The sequence below is a fragment of the Eutrigla gurnardus genome (genome assembly GCF_963514095.1).
Source record: "Eutrigla gurnardus genome assembly, chromosome: 11".
Lineage (NCBI taxonomy): Eukaryota > Metazoa > Chordata > Actinopteri > Perciformes > Triglidae > Eutrigla > Eutrigla gurnardus.
The window spans coordinates 20,457,995-20,483,654 of record NC_139925.1 but is presented as its reverse complement, the minus strand read 5'-3'; the positions used below and the strand labels follow the sequence as shown (position 1 = coordinate 20,483,654).

Here is a 25,660-nt window from a genome sequence, read left to right as displayed (position 1 = left end):
CGATCATGTCAGAAAGTCGAACCATAAAGTGGATTTACAGCAGTGTTCTTTACTGCTGTTGTATTGTACATGTGGGATTTTTGAATCTGCCTGTTTGGTTGGCAGCTTTATTTTGCAGGGGCAGCATGATATGAAATATGAATGAGTATATAGGCTACTCTATGTGTTCACTCTGTCACTCTGCAACCAATCTTACAGGGGGGCAGTATCAGTGATATATATATATATATATATATATATATATATATATATATATGTGTAACATATGACGTGGTGACATAGAGAACCAGCTTACAGGTGAAGAGAACAATGCAAAATTGTGTCCGCTCATTATAACGGAGTTGTGATTTCCATCATGAAACACCTGTAATGCTCCGACACAGCTGGGCTTGTTAATTATTGAATACTTATGAGGTGTTATGTTAGGTGTTATGTTACTGCGCTGACGTGATGACTCAGTGTTTCTGTGATAACTTCAGGAACAAGTTCAGGTGTCTGAAAACAACTAGAAGGCTACAATTTAATGACACAATAAGTGAAGAAACACACCTCTGGGTTTCCACTGTAGAATCAACTATTAACAGGTTTTTGTCCCCTTACTTATTTATTTTATTTTATTTTGAGTTTTTATTTCATTTGATTTTGGGGGATTTTTCCTTTCCCTTTTGGTTTACTGAAGATATAATCCTTGGCTCAATAAACATATTTTAAATGAAATAGACAACTTACTAAATACTGATCATTCAGAAAACTTTGCAGTATATAAATCTGTGTTTGCCAACAGTATAGTAAAACATTTTAAATAACATAATAACATAATAGTAGAGATTAACATTATGGAATGACAATATAAATGTATAAATACTAAATAATATGTAAATACTCAGGGGACTGTAGGGGCGGAACAAGATGGTTTTTCCCACCTTGTGTCCGGCCCACCATATGACTTTGCAAAGTGTGAAAATTGCAGAGAATTCATTATTATAATGCTACCACTATTGTTAGGGGTCTCGTTGTCCTATAAGAGCAGCAGGCCCTATGCTGATACAGTATTAAAGATCTCCAATAGGCTACTGTTAATGTGTCAGGTTTTCAAAGTAATATGGAGCAGGCCTGTTTCTTCACAGAAGCCAATGTTCTTGATGTGTTCGCACCTATAATATTTAGCACCGCTATCACACCTATGGGGCAAAATACTTGCGAGCAGGAAACAGCAGTGTGTGTTTTTATTCGTAGCCGAGACTGCTCATTAATTGTGAAAGTTTTCAGAATATACTTCTTTACACTAAAAGTAAGGGAACAATTGGTAGTGCTGTGATTTAAAGGTTATTATGTCACGGTTTTAGTGGTCTGTCCCACTTGAGCTAAAATAGGGCTGTAAACAAATTTGGTTTAAACACGTTTCAACACACATTATCCTCGCGTAACCTACAGTATTTCCCATCAGGCGCTGCTGGGTGAGTACCTCTGTCGCAGAAGGTGCCGGCGTACGCAGACGACCCACAGTCGCAGGTAAAGCTGCTGGGCCTCTCCACGCAGCGACCCTGGTTCTGGCAGAGGGAACCGTAGCTGCTGCAGTGGCCCGGACATCCCGCCTGAACCCCCGGCGTGATCCTCGCTCTCTCCTCCAGGTTCAGTGTGACGCCGTTCAGCTGCAAGGAGCGAACACAGCCGCGGAAGCCCTTCTGCCTGGACGCCGTGCCTCCTGAAGACACGCACAAAAGGATGAACCTCATCATGATGCAATTCGTCTCTATTTTTTATCTCTTCTCAATAGAGATTGTTTTGTCGAAAAACATTCAAGCCACAATGAGACGAAATGTGAAATGTATTCAATCCTCTCATCCAGCTCGATAAATGGCCTGAAGCAATTAATCTATTATCCAAAGTGTTGCAGATAACTGTTGTTGTGGTAAATTAAATCAATTAACTGTGATATGCTGTTCTGTCTGAATATTTTTTTCACTTTTGCAGGAAAAAGCACTCATTGCGCTCACACACATTACTCATGGATAAAAGGTGCACTTTTTGAAGGTTGAAAATAGGTATTTTGAGAAAATATGCCTATTCAATAGCCCATCATAATTTATTTTCAGCCCCCTTACTTTATGTACGCCCCAGAATTTACCTTATGAGTAGAGAGAAAACATTTTGAACTTTTGAACATAAAATCCTAAAATGTTCTTTTAGGTGTGTTTTAGCTTTTTAGCTACAAATCATGACTACTTACCGCTGACAACTTTTCTTAACATAGTGTTTCATACTTTTAAATGTATTTCCCTTTCTAGGCAGCCATTCGTTTCCATTAATTTCTGAATGATGCACAAACCCACCATGAAACTTCATTCATGTTGTATAATCCGTCACAATGAGTCTTTTCTATTTCCAAGTACCTTTATTGCTGCATGGTAATGCAGCTTGAGTGCAGATTGATTTTATAGGTCTGCACCGCTGCACCTCATAACAGTGATGGAACTAAATCAAAAATAAACGCAGATGTGATGTTCTCTGTGAATTGATTATGCAACCCAAGGAAAATTCTTTTCATACTCAGAAATGAAAAGAAGGCAAATCTTATCATCTCTCATATCTGATTTTTTTAACAGCTGAATAGGCTCTGCCACCTCCAGAAACAAAGAACTGTGAATTGTTCAAATGATGAGTTGGTGAAACATAGTGAAACTCAAGACTGGCAGGTGAAAATTCAAGGAGTTTACTTTTTTCTAGCTGTGAGCATCACGCTGATTGTTCACATCTTGGAAGCTGGCGAGTTGTCAATCTGTCTGATAGTCTCCCTGACTGTAATATTTTTCCTTTCTGGAGCAGAATTTAAACTCAAAAAGTTATTGTTGTCCGACATCTTGCATTACAACCTTCAACTGTCCTTGGACTTCAGGCTCTGCTACATTATAATTGTCTCAGAGCGCCAAACTGGCAACCTCAAGACTGTTGATGAGATAAACAGCTTTCCTGGACTGGACGAGGCTCATATCAGGTCCTGGAGTGTCAACAGCAGCTGTCAGGAAAGGACTATCTTAACGAATGTACCAAGGTTACTGCAGGGAAACTGACCGCTACGAACACAACCTTTCACTGCATCATCCTGAGGATGTTTCTATCAAGTACTGAGGATTTTCTCTAAGTCTATTAAGTGGATATAAAAAGGCATTACGCCCATAATCTCAAGCAAAATACTAATACTTGGTCAGTGGCCTTAAGCTTCATAGGCCCTATATGATGCTCTAGGTAAGCCTGTGAAATCAATGTTAGATGCGTAGTGTTGGTTTCTGCTTATTATGCGGGTCTTTTCAAAATGAACTTCTATGTTCAGGAAATGTCTTCTTGTTATATATGTGACGGGGAAACCAGAGTTGCAGTTGTTGGTTCTTGAACACACCCTTGTGTTCAGGCCAACCCCTTTCTACTGCCTCCTGATTAGACTGAGGGCATTTAAGTCACCTGTGACCTCTTGGCTGTCTTTGTCTCTCTCTGGCTGCTGTGTGGGCTTCCTCTGACTCTGAGGTAGGAAATAGAGCCACTAGTTTAAATGTTACTTTAAATCAATTATATGTAGTGACCAGGTTGCAATTGTTTGCCACAGCTCTCCTCTCCCTCTCTCCCCCGGTCTTACTGGTGTCTGCATCTACTAATGAATGAATGGAGGTATGTTGTGAACTGTTGATGCTTGATCTGATGTGGAGTGGTACTAACAAATGAAATTCTGTCCTTTCTATAGTTCTCCAATGTGGGTACTCATTAGCTGGTACCTGGGTTAGCCGGTGCACCTTTTTATTAAGGTAGACTTTGTGATTTTGACCTGTAAGCAGACAAATTGAATTGAAATGCATGTTTGGTTTTATTATAATTAACTGACCTTTCTTGAATTTATAGGTCATTGTCAGCTGCTGTTTTGCCTTGCTTTTAGTGTTGCCTTTATTGTTGATTATTGTTAGTCTGGACCAACTGGTGTTTTTGTTGCTTGTGTTAATGTTTGTTTTGCTTTATTTCTTTTAGTGGCATTAGTCGGCTTATAGCGGAGGCTAGTCACGATAGAGTGGTTCCCTTCACCGTTTGTAGTGTTAAAGCGCACCGGGACACAGTTGCAGTGATTTGCCGTGAGCATGCGTGGTGGGTAAGTTGTTGCACCTCTGGAACACATCCTTAGGTAGGCTGCCTCCCTGTAGTTGGCTTCTGTCCACTCCTTTTTGTTAATTTCAGAATAAGTGTCACCAAAATAGTAATTTTAGTGTTTTTATAAAAGAATCCCCTGTTAATAAAATTTGTTATACTTTCCTAATTTGATTCATCTTTTTTGTGCCACTAATCCCCTTTTTTTTTACAGATATCTCCAGTTATTAATTAATTCAATTGAAACAAATAAATTTGGCTTCATTTGGAAACCACGTCTCTGTCTTGTCTTAGTATACGAACTTGTGTTGTCTGTGAAAGTATTGAGGTCTTGTTCAGAATTTCATAGGATATTTCCTGGGGTGAAACTCCCCAGGTGGCGTTGTTTGGGTCAGGTTCTGGTGGCCTCCAGCCACGCATTCACCTCGCCACATATACATACAGTCTCCTTTCAAGCTAAACTTCCAATGTTGGTTTCTTAGTCTTTAGGTGAACTTAGTCAAAAGAAAACAATTTGGTTAGGCTGTGTTTTTTCTTTTAGGTACATGGCATTTATAATGTACGTTCTGTACATTACGTAACAAAACAACAGTAAAAAATAACACAACCTTGACCTGGTTTGACATTGGACATGAACAGAGGACTCCTGGGTGAAAGCCTTTGTTTGTTTTCTCACTACATCATTTGCTCTGAGCGTTTAAGTTATCTCTGGTTGTGTACGAAATCAGTCACTCATTCACACTATTGTCACACAATTAACATTTTATGTGATGCATTTATATTGTTTTTATATAGGTATTTTGTTGAGTCGCATCTTGACATGCAGTCAGTGAATGCTGGTTTCCCTGGTAAACATTGCTGCTGCATATAATGTATGTCTGTGTTGGTTGTGAGTTCAAATGCCCGGGGTCACTGAAGTGTTTGATGAGTAGGCTTGAAATACAGTTAACCCCACACAGTAATGGGAATTACATTTGTGTGTCCACCATGAAAAAGGATCCTAATTGACTTTACATTGGTATTGATTTCATGCTGAGCGACACAAATTGCATTTCATGACTATTTCACAAACAGCCGTGTGGAGTTGATCCCCCACACCACCACAGACAACATTTATTTTGAAAGGACACTATGGATGTAACTATGAGAAACGGACACACCGTCCCTGATTAGAGGCGTACGTTTAGGAACAAGGATTGATATCGGCTGGTGGATCTCGCTTATATCTGCCAGCTTCAACCTGAACTAATAATCAGACAGCATGGCAATATGGGATTTTACTCTCTCACCATTTTTTCAAAGCGTTGTCCATGTCCCATGCTTTTGAATGTATTTTCTACTTTCCAGGAAGCCAATAGTTTTCATTAATTTTTGAATTATTCTAAAACCAGATAGCTACGCAATCATTCCCTGTACAGTGTGAATAAGGATGGTTTGCCTTTAGTTTAGTCACTGACTGCTAACTTCTGGAGGCCGCCAGACATTTGAGTACAGTCATCTTTGTGTGGGCGAAAGAGAATAAAAGAAAAGAGAGAGGAATGCAGAGACAGAGGATAGCAATTGAACACCAACACTCTGCGATAATGAAAAGTTTCACCTGGAGGATGGAACAGAGGGAAAGTGGGAAACTGCTGATGTACGGAAAAGAGCTGCTGCGAATATTGTGTTGATTCTTTATTTGTCAAGGCAGCTTTGAATTGGCCTGCGTGTGCAGCAGCCACACACACAAGCACACACACACGCACGCAAACAGATACACACCTATAAATAACTGGCTGTTGAGCTGCAGGTGGATGTGTCCATCAGCAGGAGCCTCCTGCGTGGCGGCGGGTAGCTCGTCCAGGCGAAGCGAGGCCTCTTTAACATTGCGCTCAGCTCGAATGCGGTGCCACCTGTTGTCATTCAGTGGCAGTTCAGCCTTCACACGAACCTCCAACGGACCGTTGCCCACGTCGAAGGAGAAGAGGACCTCAGTTGAAGCTGAGTCGGGGAAGGAAGAAAATCAATACTGACGTCACCAATCAACACAGCTCCTTCTCAGCAATTAGCCACCTCGTCCTGTTTCTCCCTACAGCCTGTTCATCACTTGTTCCACCTTTAAACAGGCCTGCTGTCTGCCAGTGCTCCACTATCAACACACTGGCAAAAAGATTTATGAGCTTGTTGATCTATATTGTAAAGCAAATCCCAAAGTATTTATTTCTCAAAGAAAAAGAATGAAAAACATGTCAGAATTATTTGCAACACACTGTATCTGTGTGGTTTATTTGATTGATTGCAGGTCTGTAAACAGACCTTTCATCCTCTTCTTCTGCGGCTGCTTGTGTTTCTCTTGTTACCTTTCTAAAAAAAAATACATCCCTCTGAAGCCCTTCCTCCCTGTAACCGTTACACAATCTGAGGAGGGAAGAAGATGAGGTGCACTACTTGAACGTTGAAAAGAAAATATGTTCAGACTAAAGTAATGTCTCACCAAAGTGAAGCAAACAAACACAAACTGATGAGACAGTATACAGCAGTCGTCATAGCAACCAGTTACAATAATAACTCTGGGACGTCTAAACTGCTGTAGTTGTGACGAGCTACAAAGATAACTGAAGGCTGTTTATACATCAACCGACTGCAAGGACGCACAGCTCTTTGTTATAATGGGCAGCTACATTTGGTGTGTTTACATGCTCCAAGTCATCGAGCACCGCCGCTTTCCTGCAGGAACCCGACTACTTACAGGAGTAATTCTAAGAGAAACATGTCTGCTGGTGTTTATAAATGCACGCTACAATCCGCAAAGCCACAAGCAATCAATTCGTAAAACAAATGTAAAACAATTCACCTAGCTTTAATAGAGTTTTCAACATATTTTCCACCAGCACTTAAAGGCAACATGTTGTGCATCAGAGGCTGGGTTCGGGGACTCAAAACTACACAAAAATGTACTTTAAATATGATATGTGTAGGCTATATGTGTCAGATCCATGCACACACATTCAACAGTCTGTAAATAAAAGCAACAAAAAGGTTTTTAGAAGTTTATATGATCCATCCATTATCAATCACCGCCTATCCTGTTCAGGGTCATGCAGATTTGAAACCGGGCCCGTCTTGCTATGAGGAGGTGAGGCTGTGAGGCAACAGTGCTTAACAAGAGGCACTATCTCTGCCACTGTCCTCTTTCTCAGTGCATGCTTTACTGAGCTTCATATATAACTAACACGCCACTATTGGCCTGCAGACAGCAATACTTGTATACAAATAACGGACTGCGTCTGAACTTGAAATCTTGAAGAGGATGTTGTTTTTCTCCTCCACGGTGAACGATGAAAACAGAAAGAAGTCAAACCGAAGTAAACGTGGAGCTTGTTTCTCAAGCGCAAAACGACATGAAAACATCCGTTTAGGAACTCTCACAACTGGTGCAGCATAATCAGAGTCTCATTCATCCAGTCGGATGATCACAAACACATGCATCTTCACTAAAACCTCACTATTTAGACACATAAACAGTCTCAAACTATACAGGCGTGCTTCTCATCTGTCTGAAGTGTTTAAAGCGGATGTTTTGTTAGGTTTTTACCCCCATTATCTCAATTCATCACAACTTTTCTCAATTTTTTTTTTATTCTGCCGCCTAGATGCATGAGAGAAAAACAACATCCTCTTCAAGCATTTAAGGCAACACAACGTGAGTAATTGATACACAAATGGTAATTTCAGGGAAGAAATATATCTTATACGGGATTTCTTCGATAACCTTGTTTCTTTGTGTGGATATATATATAGGACTGTACAGAGTTCCCTTTCCATAATAGTAGATGTTTTCTTTGGCAAACACATGTAATAATGTACTTTATCATAGCTGCTATCATAAAGGACATCTACACAATATGTGCACTGCAAAAATAGTAGTATGATTTCGGCAGTGATACAACACAATGAAGGTGGTTATAAAGGAAATGTATTGCAGCGGACTAGAAGAATGTCACTGCAGTGATTTCCCAGAGGAGGAGAAATAAATGGCGTTATTGCGCGAAAGTAAACTTCTTTTTTTCGAGTCGAAATGTTCTGAGTTGGAGTTCGAGGCAAGACCAAAAACCCCCAGATGAAACTTAAAGTCCCAGGATGATCCTTCCAAGTGGAGTCTGGATTAGACTTCTAACCGGAGAGGTTTTTACTTACAGCTGAGTTCGATCCGAATGAAATCTTTGATGCCCAAGTTTTCCAGGAAGACGCCGGAGGATGAAGTGGTTTTAAAGAGGAAGGAGATGTCTGCGCTCAGCTCTCCATGGAATGTGGGAAAGTGGAGGTACGATGTCTCCTTGTCAAAAAATGCAGCGTTCCAGACATTTTCTGAAAAATACGCAAAAAAAAAATATTAATCATGGGCTTAGAATTCAGCTCACTATTATAATTCCTTATGAATGTCATTAGTTCTTGCCCAGCCTTGTACTGAGACATGAACACACATTGTTTCATTTTTCGTACAAGGTGACATTGAGGGCTCTAGACTTGACTTACTGTCTCCATGACAACGAAGAGGTCCGACCCTGTAAGCGCTTTCTGAGCCAGGCCTGTGGACATCGCCCAGCACCAGAGATCTGACAGGGAGGGTCTCCTTATGGGTCAGCAGGCCTGAGTCGTTAGCCCTGGACGGGAAACGGACCGAGATGAAGTTAAAGAGGAAACCAAAGACTGAAGGGGAGAAAAAAGATTCGCTTTCAAGAAACTAGATCAGAAAGAAGAGGAAGGGAGATGATCAGGAAAATGCATCATTACCACCAGCAAGAGAGTGAAACAGAGAGATCAATCATGATGAACTTACAGAAGATATAATACTGTATCTATGTTTTATTGTATTATTTCTATAACCTATATTTAGCCAGGATAATTAAAATGAGAATTTGAATTTCCATTATGAGGAGGTTCAGAACAAGATGGCAGCGTAAAAGTTTTACCACATAGAAACAGAAATAACAGACTTAAAAAAAATAAAACAGCAAAAATTAAACATTAAAACGTAAATAATATAAAGAGATGACAGACAAATCAAGCCAGTACATTCAGCACTGAAATGATCCTTTATCATTTGAGTGCTGAATGCACTTGAGTGCTTCCATCTTATAAAATAATCTAGTTTAAAGGTCCCCTATTATACTGATTTTCATCAATTTCACACAGCTGTCAGAGGTCCAACAACACTGTATTCCATATGCATTGCCCCAAACCCATCCATGGTCCTGAATTTCAGCCGTCTAAAAGTTGCTTAAATGAGCTCTCCTGAGAACAGGCTGTTTCTGTGTCTGCACCTTTAAATGCTAATGAACTCCGTCTCTCTCCGAGTAGGCAATGATAGACGATGCCGCTTACGCTGGATGTTTACGGTGGATGTCTCACTATGGCTCGCCTATGTGTCTCAGGTGAAGTTGCTGGGTCCCGTATGGTTGGGACAGATCCTTATAAGAGGGTCAGAGTCGAGGCAAAGACAGCTTTGTACTTTCTTACTGAAGCAGTCCGATGTAGTGAGCGTGTAACCGGCACATTGTCATTAAAAATAAAACACCTCCTCTCGGATGTCTCCTATCATCAGAGGAGTTCGGCCTATGCAAATGACTCCCTTCTTTACATAACGACAGGAGCTGAATTTGAACAGCCCATAGGAGTGCCGTTGTACCAGTGGGGGGGCTGCAGAGACCATGAAGGAGTCACTTGTTTTCCTCAATCTGGGAGTTTGCAGGCTCAGGAAGGACCAGTTTATAGGTGTAGAGACCAGAGAAAACATGTTTTTCATAATATAGGACCTTTAAAATATCTTGGTAGCTCACACAAAGAAAAAAACTTCGGTATAAAGAGGAGAAATGTTCCATGTTTACTGTAAACAACACTATTGGTATAAATTACCTGCCTACTAGTCCATTTGATTTAATATTCTTCTGAATGAAAGCACCATTAGCAGGTCTCTAATCGTGTTAATGTATGACACGGTTCCTGAAGCGGTCACAGATTTGAATCTATTGGTTTCTGGCGGAGCGACACTAATTACCTGGGGTTTGTTTTCATGTCGCTTGGCACAACTTTTTTCAAATTCATATTTTGTAGGTTAATAGATGTCTGAGTTTTATAGAGGTACTGACATAATTTGAGATCTTATATAAAATATTATTGTGATAGACAGATTTAATGTTGGTATTTTAATAAAGTCCAACACAGTTTCACAGCAGTTTGTGAAACAGTCACAGTATTGAATTGAATGGTTACACGTCATAATGCTGCAAAACAAAAGTTAGGTTGAGGCAACAAAACCTCTTGGTTAGGTTTAGGAAAACAATCATGAAGCTTCTTCTCTCAATCTTATTTTCATACCGAGCAAAAGTGTACACGAAACCAATGGGTTTCATTTTAGGATTGTTTCACAACCTGCCATGAGACTGGGCGGTGAGACAATACATAATGATATAAAAAAAACTATACCATTCAGTGCGGTCAGCATCACAGTTGCAGGAGTGTTTGGGGTCCACACAGTTCTCCTGCAGGCCGCAGGAACACTGCTGGCTGCCAGGTTGAGCTCCGCCCCAATAAGTCTGCACCTGTCCTGCTCCGGGACCCCCGACCCACCAGCTGAGCAGAGGGCCGTCTGCAACACACAAATACCCCCATTGCTGCTGCTTGTCTACACACTGCACTGCTGTCTACTACTACTACCACTATGAGCCAACATACTATTTTCATATTATTTAAAAATAAGTTAAAATGCGAGCCTTACCTGGTGTGTTGAGGAGGCGTGACTTCCTGCAGTGATAGGTCAGTTCCTGTTCGCAGTGCTCTGATTGGCTGATGATGGCCACCAGTTGCTCCTCCTCCGATGCATATTCAAAGTGAGCAGAGTGCTGGTTGTTTCCCGGAGGCGCTCGGACTCTTGTCAGATCTGTGTTATTGTGCTGGATCACCATCCAGGTTTTCTCCTCTGGTGGAGACGAGAAAGACAGAAGTAATTTCATTATTTATTTTCATTTATATTTGTGGGTTATAGTATGACTGACAGACAGAAGTAGAGGCAGGGTGAAAGAGGACACAAGGGCATGTTTTGATGTGTGCGTGTTTTGATGAGCGTGTCAGCTACCTGTCATGTTGCAGTATATCAGCTGTGGTCTGATGGGTCCGCTGCCATCCACATCAATGTAATAATAGCCTGACGTGTTGCCTTTGTGTTTGTATGCCTCACAGGACTGCTCATAAATCGCTGTGGAGGGAGAGACACATCATCATCATAAACATCACTGTCATCGATGTTTAAATTATTTCTACTTCCTTCTGCAACCGTCTGGAAACCAGCCGGGGTACCAGGAACAACTGTTGGTTCAACATTTCATTTTTGTTCAATGTTAATGTTTTTGTGTGCAGGCAGAGCAACGAGGGACGTTCAGAGCAAGTTTGGTTGACAATTATTATACAAAGTAGAGGGCAATATACAAAACATTAAATTCAAAGTTGGAATGAAGTTCAGTTTGAAGTATATTCGTTAAAGCAGAGGTATTTATTTCCACTTTCAATCTCCCTTGTTCCGAACCCTCCTCTAAATCTCCCTCTGTGTTCATGTCTGACTTATTGATGCTTATACAGTGATGAACATGCACAGATTATGACAATATTCTGATGTGATTTGGGTCGTGTGAACATCATATTCTGTTTCAATATTCTGAGGCCTTCTGGATGGAGCATTTTCCGATTAAATCTTGTAGGATATTATTCAGATTTCAGGAGCATTCTTTGGACTTGTATACATTGTATTTGCACTATGTGACTGAAAGAGGTTTTTAGGGCACTTTGACTGTAAAGAGGCCGTGTGTCACACAGTCAGCTCTGTGCAGATAATGCTGGTAAGGTGGGGAAAAGGACAACTAATGTTATGTTAATCCGAATATACACAGCTGCATGTAAACTGTAATATAAGTGGAATATTCATAACAATTAGCCATGAAAACGGCTTATTAGCAATTGCCTTTTGTCGGAATAAGGGCACAAATTGGAATATTCGGTGCATGTAAACATTGTCAGTGATGATTGCGAGAAAGAGGGTTGATCTCAGCCTGACCTTCTGCTACAACAACGTCTGCATGGACGTCAACTTAAAAGCGGCAGGTTGTCTCATTACGGGGAAACATGTGAACAAGTGCAACCATACACACACAGAGTCAATACTGTGTGTGTGTGTGACCTTTAAAGCAACAAAGCTTCGGGGCCTTACGGCTGTGACAGGTGGCTCCGCTGTAGCCGGTGCTGGAGCAGTTACAGTGGAAGGTGCTCCACGACTGACTGCAGCTGCCTCCGTGTTCACAGTGACTCGGAGAACACCTAAGAGACAAAGAGACACACGTTTACACTTTAAAACCCGCGAAGCGGCAGTGGTGGAAAGTAAAGTACAATTTGAGGTGCATAATATGACGGTTCAGAGCTAAAATTTCCTTATTGCTAAATCTGACTGCAAAGTTGTTGAGGTTGACGTGGTGCAGCATCTGGTTGCAGGAGAGAGAGGTGTGTGTGGGGCGGCTCACGGGAGCAGCGTCCGCTGATTGGCACAGCTACAGGGGATCTGGGTTGATTATCAAGCCGTGTTTACTCCACAGCAGGCGGCCGAGAGGGACGTGGAACACACAGCGACATGAGGCCGGTGAGAGTGGCTTTGGTCCGTGCGCCATTCAAGACGTGCCAATTGGCTGTGTGTATAAAGTGTGTATAAAATAGCAAATATAAAGCACTTAAGAACTGTTTACCTGTGTCTCTGCAATCACTTGAGCTGTGAGAACCCCGGGTGGCAACTTTCTATGCCACAATAGTATAATTTGATGAGATCATCAACTGCAGGCTTCATACATGGCAAGTGAGGTTATTTTCTACCAAATTTGAGAGTTTTTCTTGTGATTATCAAAGTTATTTTTCTAATAAATGTTCGACTTTAATGTTGAAAGAGTTTTTTCTCTAATCTCTCCCAGCTCTGTTTCTTTTTTCTTTTTCTTTTCTTTTTTTACCTACAATGGCCCTAATATTGATTTTGGACACAACCACAGACGAGGTGAAAACAATAGCAGCGTCGTCGTCTGGCTGATGATGAATTAGATGAAAAGACCACCGAGTTAGACACACACTGTGCATGTACAAAGTTAACTTGCTTAACATTAAGGTTCAGGTTTGTCAATTTTAATGCAAGCAGGTTAGGGGAACGTTTTCCTGACGATAAACGTCCACTAAAAGTGTTCCTCTTTAGCTGGAGGCTGAACAGGATCGCAGAAGATAAAAGTAAATGTTCTTGTTCATTCACCGCCCTAACCTAAACACCTTTACTCTTCACTGCGTTCAATATCTAACTACTGCTTCTTTCTGGCTGTGCTGCCTCATTTATCACGGCAATGAAAGTATATGTCACCCTTTGCAATGGCAACAGCTTTTTTATGCAATTTTAATCATTTTTAGACAACAATAGAGTCACATATAACACAAATGCATAAAGAATATCAAGCTTTAAGACACACTTGTCTTCCATTCTTCATTTTATCTTTTCAGAGAAATTGTTAATCCTAATAAAACCTGTTTAAATATTTGTCACATTCGACTGCATGAATATAGGACTGACTAGGAAACAGGAGACAGGAGGAGTAGATCAGAAATGCTCTTCCCTTCACTCCTTCCTTCCTTCCTTTGGGATAGATATTGACTGTGCTGGGCTGGCGTAGTGATGCAGTTTTTTTTGTCGCCATACTATATATACTTTAGGTAGGGGCCTCTCACCCCCAAAAAATAAGTTCCCATACAACCAAACTGCCTTTTAAATCATGTTTTCAGGGGAGCGGTAGTCTGGGAGCAGTTTTTGGGGTGGGGGTGTCAAAAATCACAGGGCTTTCCTGTTGTGTCCCATACCATCTTTTAGGTTTGTTTGTGTCAATTAAAGCACTAACCATGTGTTTCGAACTGGTTCAAACTGCGAATGTAATCCTGGAGAAAAAAATGTCTCCCTTGAAATGTAATATGAATGAAGTGTAGTTGTATGAGGACATCATTTTGTAGGAGAGAAGTTTGGACCATTCTATGCTGTCTTCTTGAACAATTGAAATTTTGGAAATCTGTGAAATTTGGCGCTGTGGCTGCTGTCCATGGTGCTGATCTCAGGCTGGTTTGCAGGAAGGGAGTTGCATGGGGAGCCTCATCATGGTGGCATAGTAATTTGCATTTGTCTGCAGTGGTTGTATGTGTCCGTTCGTGTGTGTGTGTGTGTGTGTGTGTGTGTGTGTGTGTGTGTGAGTGTGTGCATGAGTGTGCGCTTGTTTTTCAGGCTTAGGACCCAAGAAAACAAATTTCCACAGAGGAGAATAAATTATGTTACATTGTTGCTTCCTTCCCTCCTTCTACAGCAGCAGCGCGGCACTGATTGAACATGAGTAACCATGTGTGTGAAGCAGTGTGAAGTGTGGATGTGATCAGAGGCTAATCTCTACACCAATCACGGCTGAGGCCGACAAACTCCAAAATGTTCCCGTCATCTGAAGCATCTTTCCGACGACACTTAACGGAACAAACAATGTTTACACACGTAGGTGAATAATTCATACTTTTCTTGTCTTCTGTGGATGTGACTTGAGATTAACTGTTGTCTGTTTGTGAGAGCTCTGCAATGTATTTATCTGAATGGTAAAAGTCCTGGTGTTATTATTTTTGCACCCAGTGGAACATGTAGGAGCAAACGTAGCAGCTGTTAACTTGGATTTTTGTTCTTCTCCAATTTACAATGTCAGCCCTGTGTCAGGACTGAGCTGGGGGCGGCAAGTAAAACAAGGAATTGAAAATAAAAGAATACAAATGGGTTAGGATGTAAGAAACCGTGAGAGTTAAGCGATTAAACGGTGGAGATCCTTAGAGATAGAGGGGCGAAAGCGAGTGATACAGGAAGGGGATTTGAGGGCAGAATCGAAGGAGCGAGGGAGTGACAAAGGGGATGAAAGTTGAGGTGAATGAAGCTCAGCAGCGACTGCATAAACATATTCGGAAGGGGAATCGAGGTCAACGAATTGTGACTGCACAGAGACCGTAAAGGGAAAGAGAGCGGCAGCGCAGCATGTATTTTTAATCTCTTAGTCAGTGGGAAATTCACTGTCGGAAAAAGCCTTACTCAGCAGGCTTGTCAGATGGTAAAGTTTGGTTTTTAGCACCAATTTCGTTTACTTTCCTTTAATCTAAAAGTAAGCTGGGATGGAGGCAGGTGGGTGCTTTGTGCCTTTAAACACATGCATTATAAATCCTGGAGGTGCATTGTTGCTTTGCTTATCTGAAAATATCCATATGCAACATATTGCAGAACAAGTATCTTTTTCCCCGACTCCGAGGATAAATTCTGCATGCATGCGATCAGTCGAGCAGCACTTATTGCAGAAAGGTACACTGTAGGTCGGGGGTGAGGGGTTGGAGAAGTGTAAATCCATTTTTCCAAGTTGACATTTTATTGAAACAACAGCTGCTCAGAGGATAATGTGCAATATACCAGTGGGCTCTAATGATCCGGAAAAAAGGTCTAATGTCATGTTCTGAGTGCAATGTGTTATCGCTCACACACACAACGCAACATTAAACTGACACGGCAGAGCTCGACTTGACATTTTCTGCAATAGAAATTTATGAGAAGCCATGGTCTCTCCAGTACTTGATGATACGGAGAAATGTCTATAATAATGATTTCGTCCAACGGTGGTAATGGATTTTTCAGTGTACAATGTGTGAGTTTTAGTCCTCAGCATTTATGTATACACTCACTTTATTAGGTACACCTTGCAAGTAGTTTGTTGGACTCACTTTTGCCTTGAGAACTTCAACCTTGAGATTCAATAAGGTGCTGGAAACCATCCTCAAGAGATTTTGGTCTGCATTGACGTGCTGGCATCACACAGTTCTGCAGATTTGTCACCAGATCCCAAAGTTGCTCTATTGGACTGAGATCTGGTGACTGTGGAGGCCATTTGGGAACAGTCAACTCATCGCATGTTCACGAAACCGGTGTGAGATGTTCTGAGCTTTGTGACATGGTGTGCTATCCTGCTGGAAGTAGCCATCAGAAGATGAGTCCACTGTGGTCATAAAGTGATGGACATGGTCAGCAAGAATATCCCAATGTTTTTTTTTTCGGAACAAGGTTGGTTTTTCTTTTGCACTGTGAGTAAAGGCATCAACCATCAATCACGTTGAGTGGAACGGGTTGAATTGTGTCTATACTGATCAACACGTCTGTAGTACGAACCAGGATGGCAAACTATCACTCAATGCAACCTTTACGAAAACAACATAGACAAGAGCCATTCCTTTCATTCTTACCTTTCACAATAAATATAATATTTGCATGCATTTTTGTGTGGAATAGCACCATAATGGACCAACAGCGTAATTTGTTAACCTAAATTAACCTAAATATATTAGGACATTAGGTGTATCGGAATTGAGTTTAGGAGAGTAGTGCAAACTGTTCATAACACTGTAACATACATATTTAAACACTATAATTGGTTTAGCTCATGGGCATAGTCGGCCTCCAACAGCATTAGAGTCCAGAACATAAAAACAACAATCAACACAAACATGCTGGTAATAATGATAATGATTATCTGGCAACAGAAGTTTGAACAGCAGAAGCAGAAAGCCTTAGCCAGAGTCTTAACAAACCCACCAATGCTCTCAATCCACTGACACTAAACTACAAAATAATATCTCCCAGAATTCTTCCAAACTCAATCATACGCTGTGGCACAGAGCCAGGCAACTCTCTTGCTGCGTCTCACAAATAAATCATATTGGGAAGAAAGCAAAAGCGCATTTCAGCTCAGAGAAAGGAAGCTCCTGCATGCCTCATATGGTGCTAGATAGACAAAACAATAACGGGATTATTTTCTTAGCGAGGAAACATTTTGGGAAACATTGAGACTGTCCAACTCTGTTCTCATAATTCCCTCTGTATCCACTCCACTGCTGTCTAATAATCCTTGTGTAACCCCATTTCACGGGAAACCAGTCTCAGAGTCTTCAGAGGGAGATTAACAGGGGTGATCCTCTTTTCTGACACACACAATATGGAGTTACACAATCAGAAGCCAACAAACATTTCCTGAAGAAATGAAGGTAAGAACCAAGTTAGCATTTAGCGTAGCATTCACAAGGTTAACTTCTCCTGGGCAAAACGTAATCAGTATTTTTGGGGTCTGACCTGTCTATGATGCCACACATGTCAACCTGCAGATGACTGTAGTTTCCCATCAGCCTCTGCTGAACCATGATCAGGTCCACCGGCTGGTTGTCCACAGTCAGCAGACGCATGCAGCCCTGGAAAGCCTTGAAGGGGTTCATACAGTCCTGGCTGCTCCCTTCAGCAGGACATCCTGCACACAGGAGAGGAAACGACATCAGGCAACACCACTAACGATGACTTCCACCCTGAACTTCAATACTTAGAGGCTGAGTCATGCCCATTCATGTTTCCTGCATGGGCACTTGTTCAGAAAACATGTACGATAACTCGGTTGCAAGAGACAATTTTTTTTTTATGCTGTTTGAATTGTGCCATGAATTACATGTATGATGTTTGTCAATTTAAAAGATAATTTTAAAAGTCAATAATTCTTCAACAGTTATAATCCAGAATTTACAAATTATATATTAAATATTTTTAATTGATAAACATATGTCTAATTCATTCCACAATTCAAAGAGGATCAGAACTTATCACCATTCTCTCACCATTGACTACTGTAAGTATTTTTCCCCAAATAAGGTCCCATGGTCTATCGGAACAGGCGGGATTTCACTATTACAAAATGAAAACTTTGGAAAGAGTTGTGCTTATTGTTACTTATTCATCTCTCTCTTACCACCAAAGAAAAGTTGACCTCCCGTGGTGACGAGAAACGGGGGGCTGGCGTGAGCAGTGGCTCCTTCACCTCCGTCCACGGAGACGGTCAGATGTCCTCGTCTAGAGATCAGCTCCACAGCGTGCCACTGGCCGTCATTCAGAGATGAGCCTGAGCACATACAAACAATTAAATATAGCCTATTGTGTACACAACCCATTCTCACAACAGGTCTTGAAATAATCACAAAATGTAATCTATTGGTTTCATGGACAGGGACACAACTTATGAAAATGAAAAAAGAATCCTTTTTCGTGGTTGACACATAAATTAAACACCTTCGTTATCGACTACCCCATGAAAGACTACGTATAGTGGGTGGATGGATCCAAGAACACAGGGCTTTCAACCACGAGGCCGGTGTTCAACACTGCCTCTTGAAGGTTAGAGTTGGAGGTCTGCGGTCAGACTGACCTGCATTAAGCTCCAGCGGCGCCCTGCCAGACTTGTGGATCTGTAGATGGAGCCTGGCTTTGCTCAGGTACAACCACACCGCGCCCTCTTGCTTTGGGAGATCAAACGCCAGCAGCAGCCCCGCCTTGTTCCATGTCCGGAACTGAAGCCCCACCGACGTGCCCGTCGACAACGGCTCCGTCGCTACTGGCAACCGGAGGAAGCTCTGGGGGCTGGTGAACGTCATAGCAACAAAAACGGGCTCAGGGCAAGAAAAGGTCACATCGCCCTGAGGTGGATGGAGAGGGGGAAAGGAGATATGATTACAGCGAAAGAGGGAAAACAAGATAATGCATTCGTTTGAATTCATTTCTGATGCACAGAGTTCTCATCAGGAGTCATAGCCAGGGTTAGAAATGCACCCGGAGATCAAAGTGAACAGGGGACAGAGTGAGCAATGAGGAGCAGTTGGTGATCTCCGTATGCAGGCCCGTAGTTTTGGGAAGCAGTAATTGCAGTAAGTTCACTGCCAGAGCACCAACAGTGATGTGTTTCATCCAAGGTTCCCCACTGACTTTCTATTTTGGGTGGAGGACGCAGCACACAGACACTTGATCAAATCTAAAAGCTCTTTGTGGCAAAGTTGAAGTGATACACAGTAATGGTGACTGAAGAGGAGAGTGCCGCCGAGACTCAGCGGTGTTGTGCATTAGTTTGACGTTATCCACACACACACACCTTCTCATTTACGGTAAAAGGATGAAAGTGAGGGCATATTTTCCTAACTTCTTCAAATTTTAATGATTGCTCTTCAAGATAACATTTTTACCTTTAATCAAATAACCCTCAGTTTATTGTGTTCTTCTATTTGTTCCTTTATCATCATCTAATTATTATTTTTTTTTTTTACATTTTGATCATGATACCAACCGAAACCAAACTATGTAGGTTGTGTTTAGGAAAAGGTTGTGGTTTGTGTTTGTTATGTAACATTAGCTACGTATGTACAGTCTGGTCTTCTTTGATTATCTTCTCACACAACAAAACCAGGGCTCTTGACCTATCACAAATTTGTTTCAAACGAGTCCTATGAAATCCACATACACAGCAGGCCGTGGTGGCGGATAGCCTTAAAAAAACATGGCTTCTACCAAGGAGACTGCTGTTAGTGTCCCGTGGGAACCAAATGCTTTTGATTTGGTTTTCCTTCAATTTTAAAATAATTTTATGTGAAACCATGATTAACTAAACACAACAATGTAGTTTTGTAGATCCCTTTATTTTGTTTTTTTCGTTAACTACGCATTTAATCTTTTTTAAATCAACTGTTTATTCTGGAAAAAATTACGATGGCGTATTAGGGCCACTGTCGGAAAAAAAAAAAAAAAAACGGAGCCGAGAGAGGTGGGCAATATTCTGAGATTAAAAGTCGCAAATTTGCTAGTTTTAAAGTGGCAAATTTGCCACTTTAAAAGTCGCAAATTTGCTAGTTTTAAAGTCGCAAATTTGCCACTTTAAAACTCGCAAATTTGCGAGTTTTTAAGTCTCAAATTTGCTAGTTTCTTACGATGCTAACAACCGGGTGCGGGTGGTTTGCCTAAGCTAGCGGTAGCTTTCACTTGTTGTCATAGCAACGGCAAACATCCGGGTCAAGCTATGTGATTACTTCCTCTATGAACTACTGCTAGCTTAGCCAAACCACCCGATCAACAAACACACATAGATGACAATTTGGCCCATGTAAAATGAACAATAACCATCTACAGCCATCACCCTAAGGACCTTAGTAAAGCGTTGTTGCATGTTGGGATGGATTAATTAGAAAGATAAAAGCGACATTCATGGGAAGTTAGCTAGCATAAATGCTGGTTGTTAGCATCGTAATAAACTAGCAAATTTGCGACTTTTAATCTCAGAATATTGCCCACCTCTCTCGGCTCCATTTTTTTTTTTTTCGACAGTGGCCCTAATACGCCATCGTAAAAAATAGCTTCCCCTGAAACATAATTGAGTGTAGTTGTTGGTAATTTAAGTTAGGAGACATTACATATGTAAATTACACAATAAAATAAATAAACGTTGACTTGGTTTCACACAGGACACCAAAAACTGAAAGGTTTATATCAGTTACTCTGAGCAGCTTATAACAATGTGAAAGGGGTAAAGTTAGTTGAAAGTCTGGTGACTCGGTGTCAGGATTGAGACTGGGTTGAACAAACACATGTAGAGTATATTTCCACAACAGACTCTTTCCAGTCCTAGATAGTAATGCACAATATACATTAAGAAAATATCAGGTGTGAAAGCAATACTACTCTCAGATACAGCAGTGGATCCAACTGGAGGCCCACCTACCAAATGGTAGAGATGGTTTTATCTATCTAGTGTGTCTCTACAGTGCAGATGTGTTCATATACAACACGTGTAAAACACACACACACACAAACATGCTTTACCTTCACAATGACACGCTGGTCTCTCTGTTTGGCAAGGTCGACCAGGTTAACGCCGTTGTAAACCAGGTTTTCCAAACAGCCGTGGAAATTTCTGTTTGACCCAACTGACCTCTGAGAGCCGAGGCCCTGTTCTGCTCCCACACTCATCTGCACGGTGAAACATGAGCACACGCAACTGTCACACAGTCAAACCTGAGCAGGTGTGACTGTAAAAGGGTGTTTTTCTGTTACTACACACACAGACCTGGTCATGGTCCCAGTGGGTGAACCTGGGTGGGATCTGCACCCACAGTGTGCTCTTGTCCACGGTGAGGTTGAGGTGAGTGCTGTGATGCTCCACTGCGACGTGATGCCAGTGCTGGTCGTCTAACAGGCTGCCCAGAGACACCCCATGCTGGCTGACGGGAGAAGGACTCCTGCCTGCAGTGCAGCCGGGAGACAAAGAGTGAGACGGAGACCTGGTGAAGGTAGAGGAGAGGAAGGGTACAGGCAAAAACATGTTTCTCATGTAGTGGTCATTTTTTAGATTTGGGGCTATTTTCCTTCCCTGACACGTCTTCTTTCAGACTAGTTCAGGTGTTTATTTTACTACTTTGTGTCTATTTGCGTGAAGTTTCTCAGACTCTGAGCCAGAAACGGTCACTTCAGCGGCATATATTCTGAAACTTTTATTATTATATGTTTTTCCTGAAAACATTGACTAAATAGATGTTTTTAAACATTTGTTGACAGTATTTTCTTATTAATGGAGTGATGCAAAAGAGTTACTAACAATTCCTTTTTGTAAACATTTTTTACTTATGTGTTAATGAAATAATAAACAATTTTAAAGCTGGCTTCATCCATCGTTCAGATTTCTCTCTGGTGATGTTGGGACTTTGAAATTACATTGACTCTGGAAATCTTGAGCAGATTCTAGTCCTGCTCAATGTGTTAAGTGTCCTGAGATGACTTCTGTTGTGATATGACACTATAAATAACATTGAAGTGAAATTGAATTGTGTGTAAATTAGCGCATATATGATCAAATGCCATGCCTCATTGGCAGATATTTAACATTCTCAGAATTATTCTAACACTAAAAAGTATTATGTAAGTAAACAAAAGGGGACGTTTCATGCTGATTATTTTTTATATTGTATATAATGTTCATATACGTTTTAATGTTTCAGTCAAGGAAATTGTTTTGCTCTCATATCTCTTTCTCCGCTTCTCTCTAGGACCAAAGTGTGCACTGAATCCAGTTGGCTGCTCATTAACTTCCCAGCCCTCTTAAGTCTAATGTGTACAGTTTCCTTTTGGGGATCACATCTCGGAACCAACTGATGGAGAACCAGAAAAGGTAGGCGATAACACAAAAGGGAGAAGACAAAGAGGCAGAAAGGCATAAATAAATGAAAAGAAATGCTTGCTGGTTCTCTGTCGTCCCTAAAGCGTTGGCAGAGTGCAGAGTTTCTGCCGAGGGAAGGAGGTGAAGACGGAGCTAAATGCAGTCGGTCATTAAATATGAATTAGGTATTGTTTGAAAAGGAGACAATGTTGTCTGTGTGGGAAAAGACGTGGAGAGGAAGGGAACGGGAGACAGACTGAGACCGAGTCAAATGTGTTCAAGTCATCCATCATCATTGATCAGTCGGACAGATACTTGGCATCGCATGGTGAGACTGTAGAGACGGGAAAGATACAGACAGAGACGTGGAGGGAAAGAGTGGACTTAATGATCATTGATCAGCAGTCTGAGGCATGCATATGCAGAGACAGAGAGAGAGAGAGAGAGAGACAGAGATGGAAATGTAAGCTAAATTTATGGTTTCAATCGCTGCTTTCAAGTCTTCTTCAATATGATGTTTGTTTAGAAAATGATGATCTAGATTTAGATTGACCATAAACGAGGGCAGTGATTCCAAAACTTTTTCTGCAGGGCCCCCCCCCCCCCCCGCCCTCCTCTCTATGAAATCAGTTTTCATTTTCCAGTTTTCCATTGACATTTTTCATAATTCTATGTTTTAGAAAACTCCGGTTTTTATAAATTCAATATAAAACGCCCCCCAGTTTGAAAACCACTGAACTGGGGCATGCTTTAGGGCGGGCTGCCTTGTGATTGACCGGTCACTACTCCTTTTGGAGGGAATACATGAAGTTGTGAGTGGGCACTATAGTCAAGTCTTGTCACATGCACGCTGGTGACACATCCAGTCCAACCAATGGATTCACTCTATTCCACTGGTCTACAGTTGGCAGTAATGAGCCCTGAATAGATGGTTTAAAAGGTTTACAGAAAAACACAATGGGCTGTATGCAGTGACCACTCGTACGAACAGATCCGTTCCTCAGTGGAGAACTTCTTGCTACCTTTCTCATGTTTTGAATGTTCTCTTCTGTACGAACACTATTTTTGAGTGACCTGTCATAGAAGACAAGTGCAAGAAGTCTGCTGTTATCCAATCCTACACTTAATCATTGTTGACTTTGAATTAAAAGTTAATATAGTCCTAAATGTATTTATAAAGCCTAACAATATGAGCATTCATTTGCTCATATATGCCCCCCGTTGCAGCCAGCCTGCTGATGGTGAGACCTCCTTTTTCAGGTGGAACCATTTCAGTATTTCAGTGATAGTTTGACCCTCAGGTGACACGACATTAACAGCGCTCATAATTTGTCCTGATTCCTTGGCCTTAGCAGGTCGTTTTATTCTGCTGCTTACCCTGTTCAAAATTATAGACTTTCCCTTATGAATCCTTTATGAATACTTTATGGAGCCTTTATGGGAGTCTGGTCATTAACACAGTTATCTGAAGAGAGGAGCGTTTCCTGAATCTGATAGCTCGAATGAGACCACTTGTAAGAGACTGTAAGATACAATAAAGAGGTAACATATTCTTGAAATGAGTTTTGGTGAATAACACCTGCTTTGCTCCACAGGGCAATGTTAAATATTTTAGAACAAAGTAAAAATAATTATATAATAATGTTTTAATGAGGTAACAATGTCTGTTTATACCCTACAGATAAGCAAAACATTGAAACACTTTAGACCTATTTTTTGTTTAAATTCCACCGTAGAATATTGTTCGAAACCATTATGTTCATGTCTGCAGTGTTCAAGAAACTTGGGAGTTCATCTGTGTGATCTCCAGAATCAATAAGGGTTCACTGAGGTCATCTTCATTTTCAGTGAGTCCTCAGGATGCACGTGATCATCATTAAGGGATTTTTTAAAGGGAACAGTCCTATTCTCATGGCCTGAGAAGCTGCTTGAAGACGTCTTACTTTTTACAGTGCTGACTCCTGTGTTAGATCATTGCAGACAGCTCCCCAAGGCAATATCACCTCATCATCTGCTGTCTGCTTCTGCATCACAGCCCTAAATCTAATTTTGTTGGAAGCCACTGACGGCTCTTATCAGATGAGAGACTGCTGTAATTGTTTCAGCATTTTCATTTTATTCCGTTCAGCTTAAATGATTGAGACCGTAAACACAATCAGTCAACACGAGCAGAAAGTGCAACCTCGGAACCTCTTACAACGCTTCAGGAATATTTAAAGAAGCCTGGCCAAAAGTTAATGTTCCATATGCTTATGTCTAAAAGTAAAAAAAAGCACTGTATAATTAGAATTAGAATTAGAATTAAGAACTCAGAACTCAGAACTATTCATAATACTATATAACAATAATCATTCTAATGAGTAACCAGTAAAAATGTCATAATACTTGATAATTGCAGTTGAGTAACGGACATTTTTTTTTTCTGCAAGGAAGATAGTGTATTATAATCAGCCAGGTCGTCAGAAGAAAATCTTGTCAACATTTAGGCAAACCATGAATACATACATTTTGATGGCAATTTGAGATTTGGTCAGAAAAAGTTAGGTAATACAACAAGAAACCCGTTTTGAAAGTTATGAGGTATAAAAACCATAACAAGCAAGAGTGTCCACACAGGACTTTCACCCAGGAGACTGCTGTTCGTGTCCTGTGTGAAAGTCATCTTTGACCTTACGCTCTCGCCATAACGTTGTTTCACGCAACGTTGTTTCACTCAATGTTCTTATGCTTGTTATGTAACATTACATAAGAAAGTCAGCTAAGGGTTCATTAAAAAATGTATAATTAATTGCCCTTAGATATCCTGAGGCATAGGCAGATATTACACATTGAAACAATTTTATTAGTCAGTATTTACTTGAAGTGAAGTGAAAAAATATCTTTGAATCAAAATGTCAGTGAAGGAGCAGCAATTATGAAGTAGTATAATTGATCTTATATATAAGATATTGCTTTGTAATGTATTCTGATTATTGTTATTAAGCACTATGGATATTTACAAGTAGCTATGATTAAATGGTGCTATAGACAGATTGTAACCCACTATAATAAGCACTCAAAGCAGCTAATCACATTGTCATTGTGAGCCAACTCTGTGTTACAGCAGTGATCCAGCTGTGGGCTGTAAAGTAAAGCACAGCTGGCTCTCTCTCTCTCTCTCTCTCTCTCTCTCTCTCTCTCTCTCTCTCTCTCTCTCTCTCTCTCTCTCTCTCTCTCTCTCTCTCTCCCAGATGAAGGCTGAGCTGCTTTACAACTCTGTAGGACTGGCACGCTGTCCTATAAATCACTGCGGATACAGTAGAACAACACGGGTGGTCAATACTGTGGTATTGAACACTCCACACATTCACCATTCAGCATGACAGCCAAATTGACAGTCTGTATCCACAATGAGTCATCACCTGGGAGCACTCAGCATCTGTTTT

General features: G+C 41.0%; 1 protein-coding gene across 1 annotated transcript in view; it reads right to left on the bottom strand.

Annotated features, from left to right (window-relative positions):
- Positions 1-25,660, bottom strand: part of LOC311021246 (contactin-associated protein-like 4) — a gene marked incomplete at its 5' end in the record, with an annotated part of 99,622 nt that overhangs the window by 19,656 nt on the left and 54,306 nt on the right. The window contains 13 exons of the mRNA XM_084021699.1: positions 1,466-1,705; positions 5,890-6,108; positions 8,305-8,475; positions 8,644-8,771; positions 10,594-10,756; positions 10,886-11,086; positions 11,243-11,362; positions 12,368-12,474; positions 17,357-17,528; positions 18,018-18,167; positions 18,471-18,738; positions 20,906-21,052; positions 21,150-21,325. Coding sequence (XP_083877825.1) covers positions 1,466-1,705; positions 5,890-6,108; positions 8,305-8,475; positions 8,644-8,771; positions 10,594-10,756; positions 10,886-11,086; positions 11,243-11,362; positions 12,368-12,474; positions 17,357-17,528; positions 18,018-18,167; positions 18,471-18,738; positions 20,906-21,052; positions 21,150-21,325 — 2,262 coding nt within the window. The remainder of the gene's footprint in view (positions 1-1,465; positions 1,706-5,889; positions 6,109-8,304; positions 8,476-8,643; positions 8,772-10,593; positions 10,757-10,885; positions 11,087-11,242; positions 11,363-12,367; positions 12,475-17,356; positions 17,529-18,017; positions 18,168-18,470; positions 18,739-20,905; positions 21,053-21,149; positions 21,326-25,660) is intronic.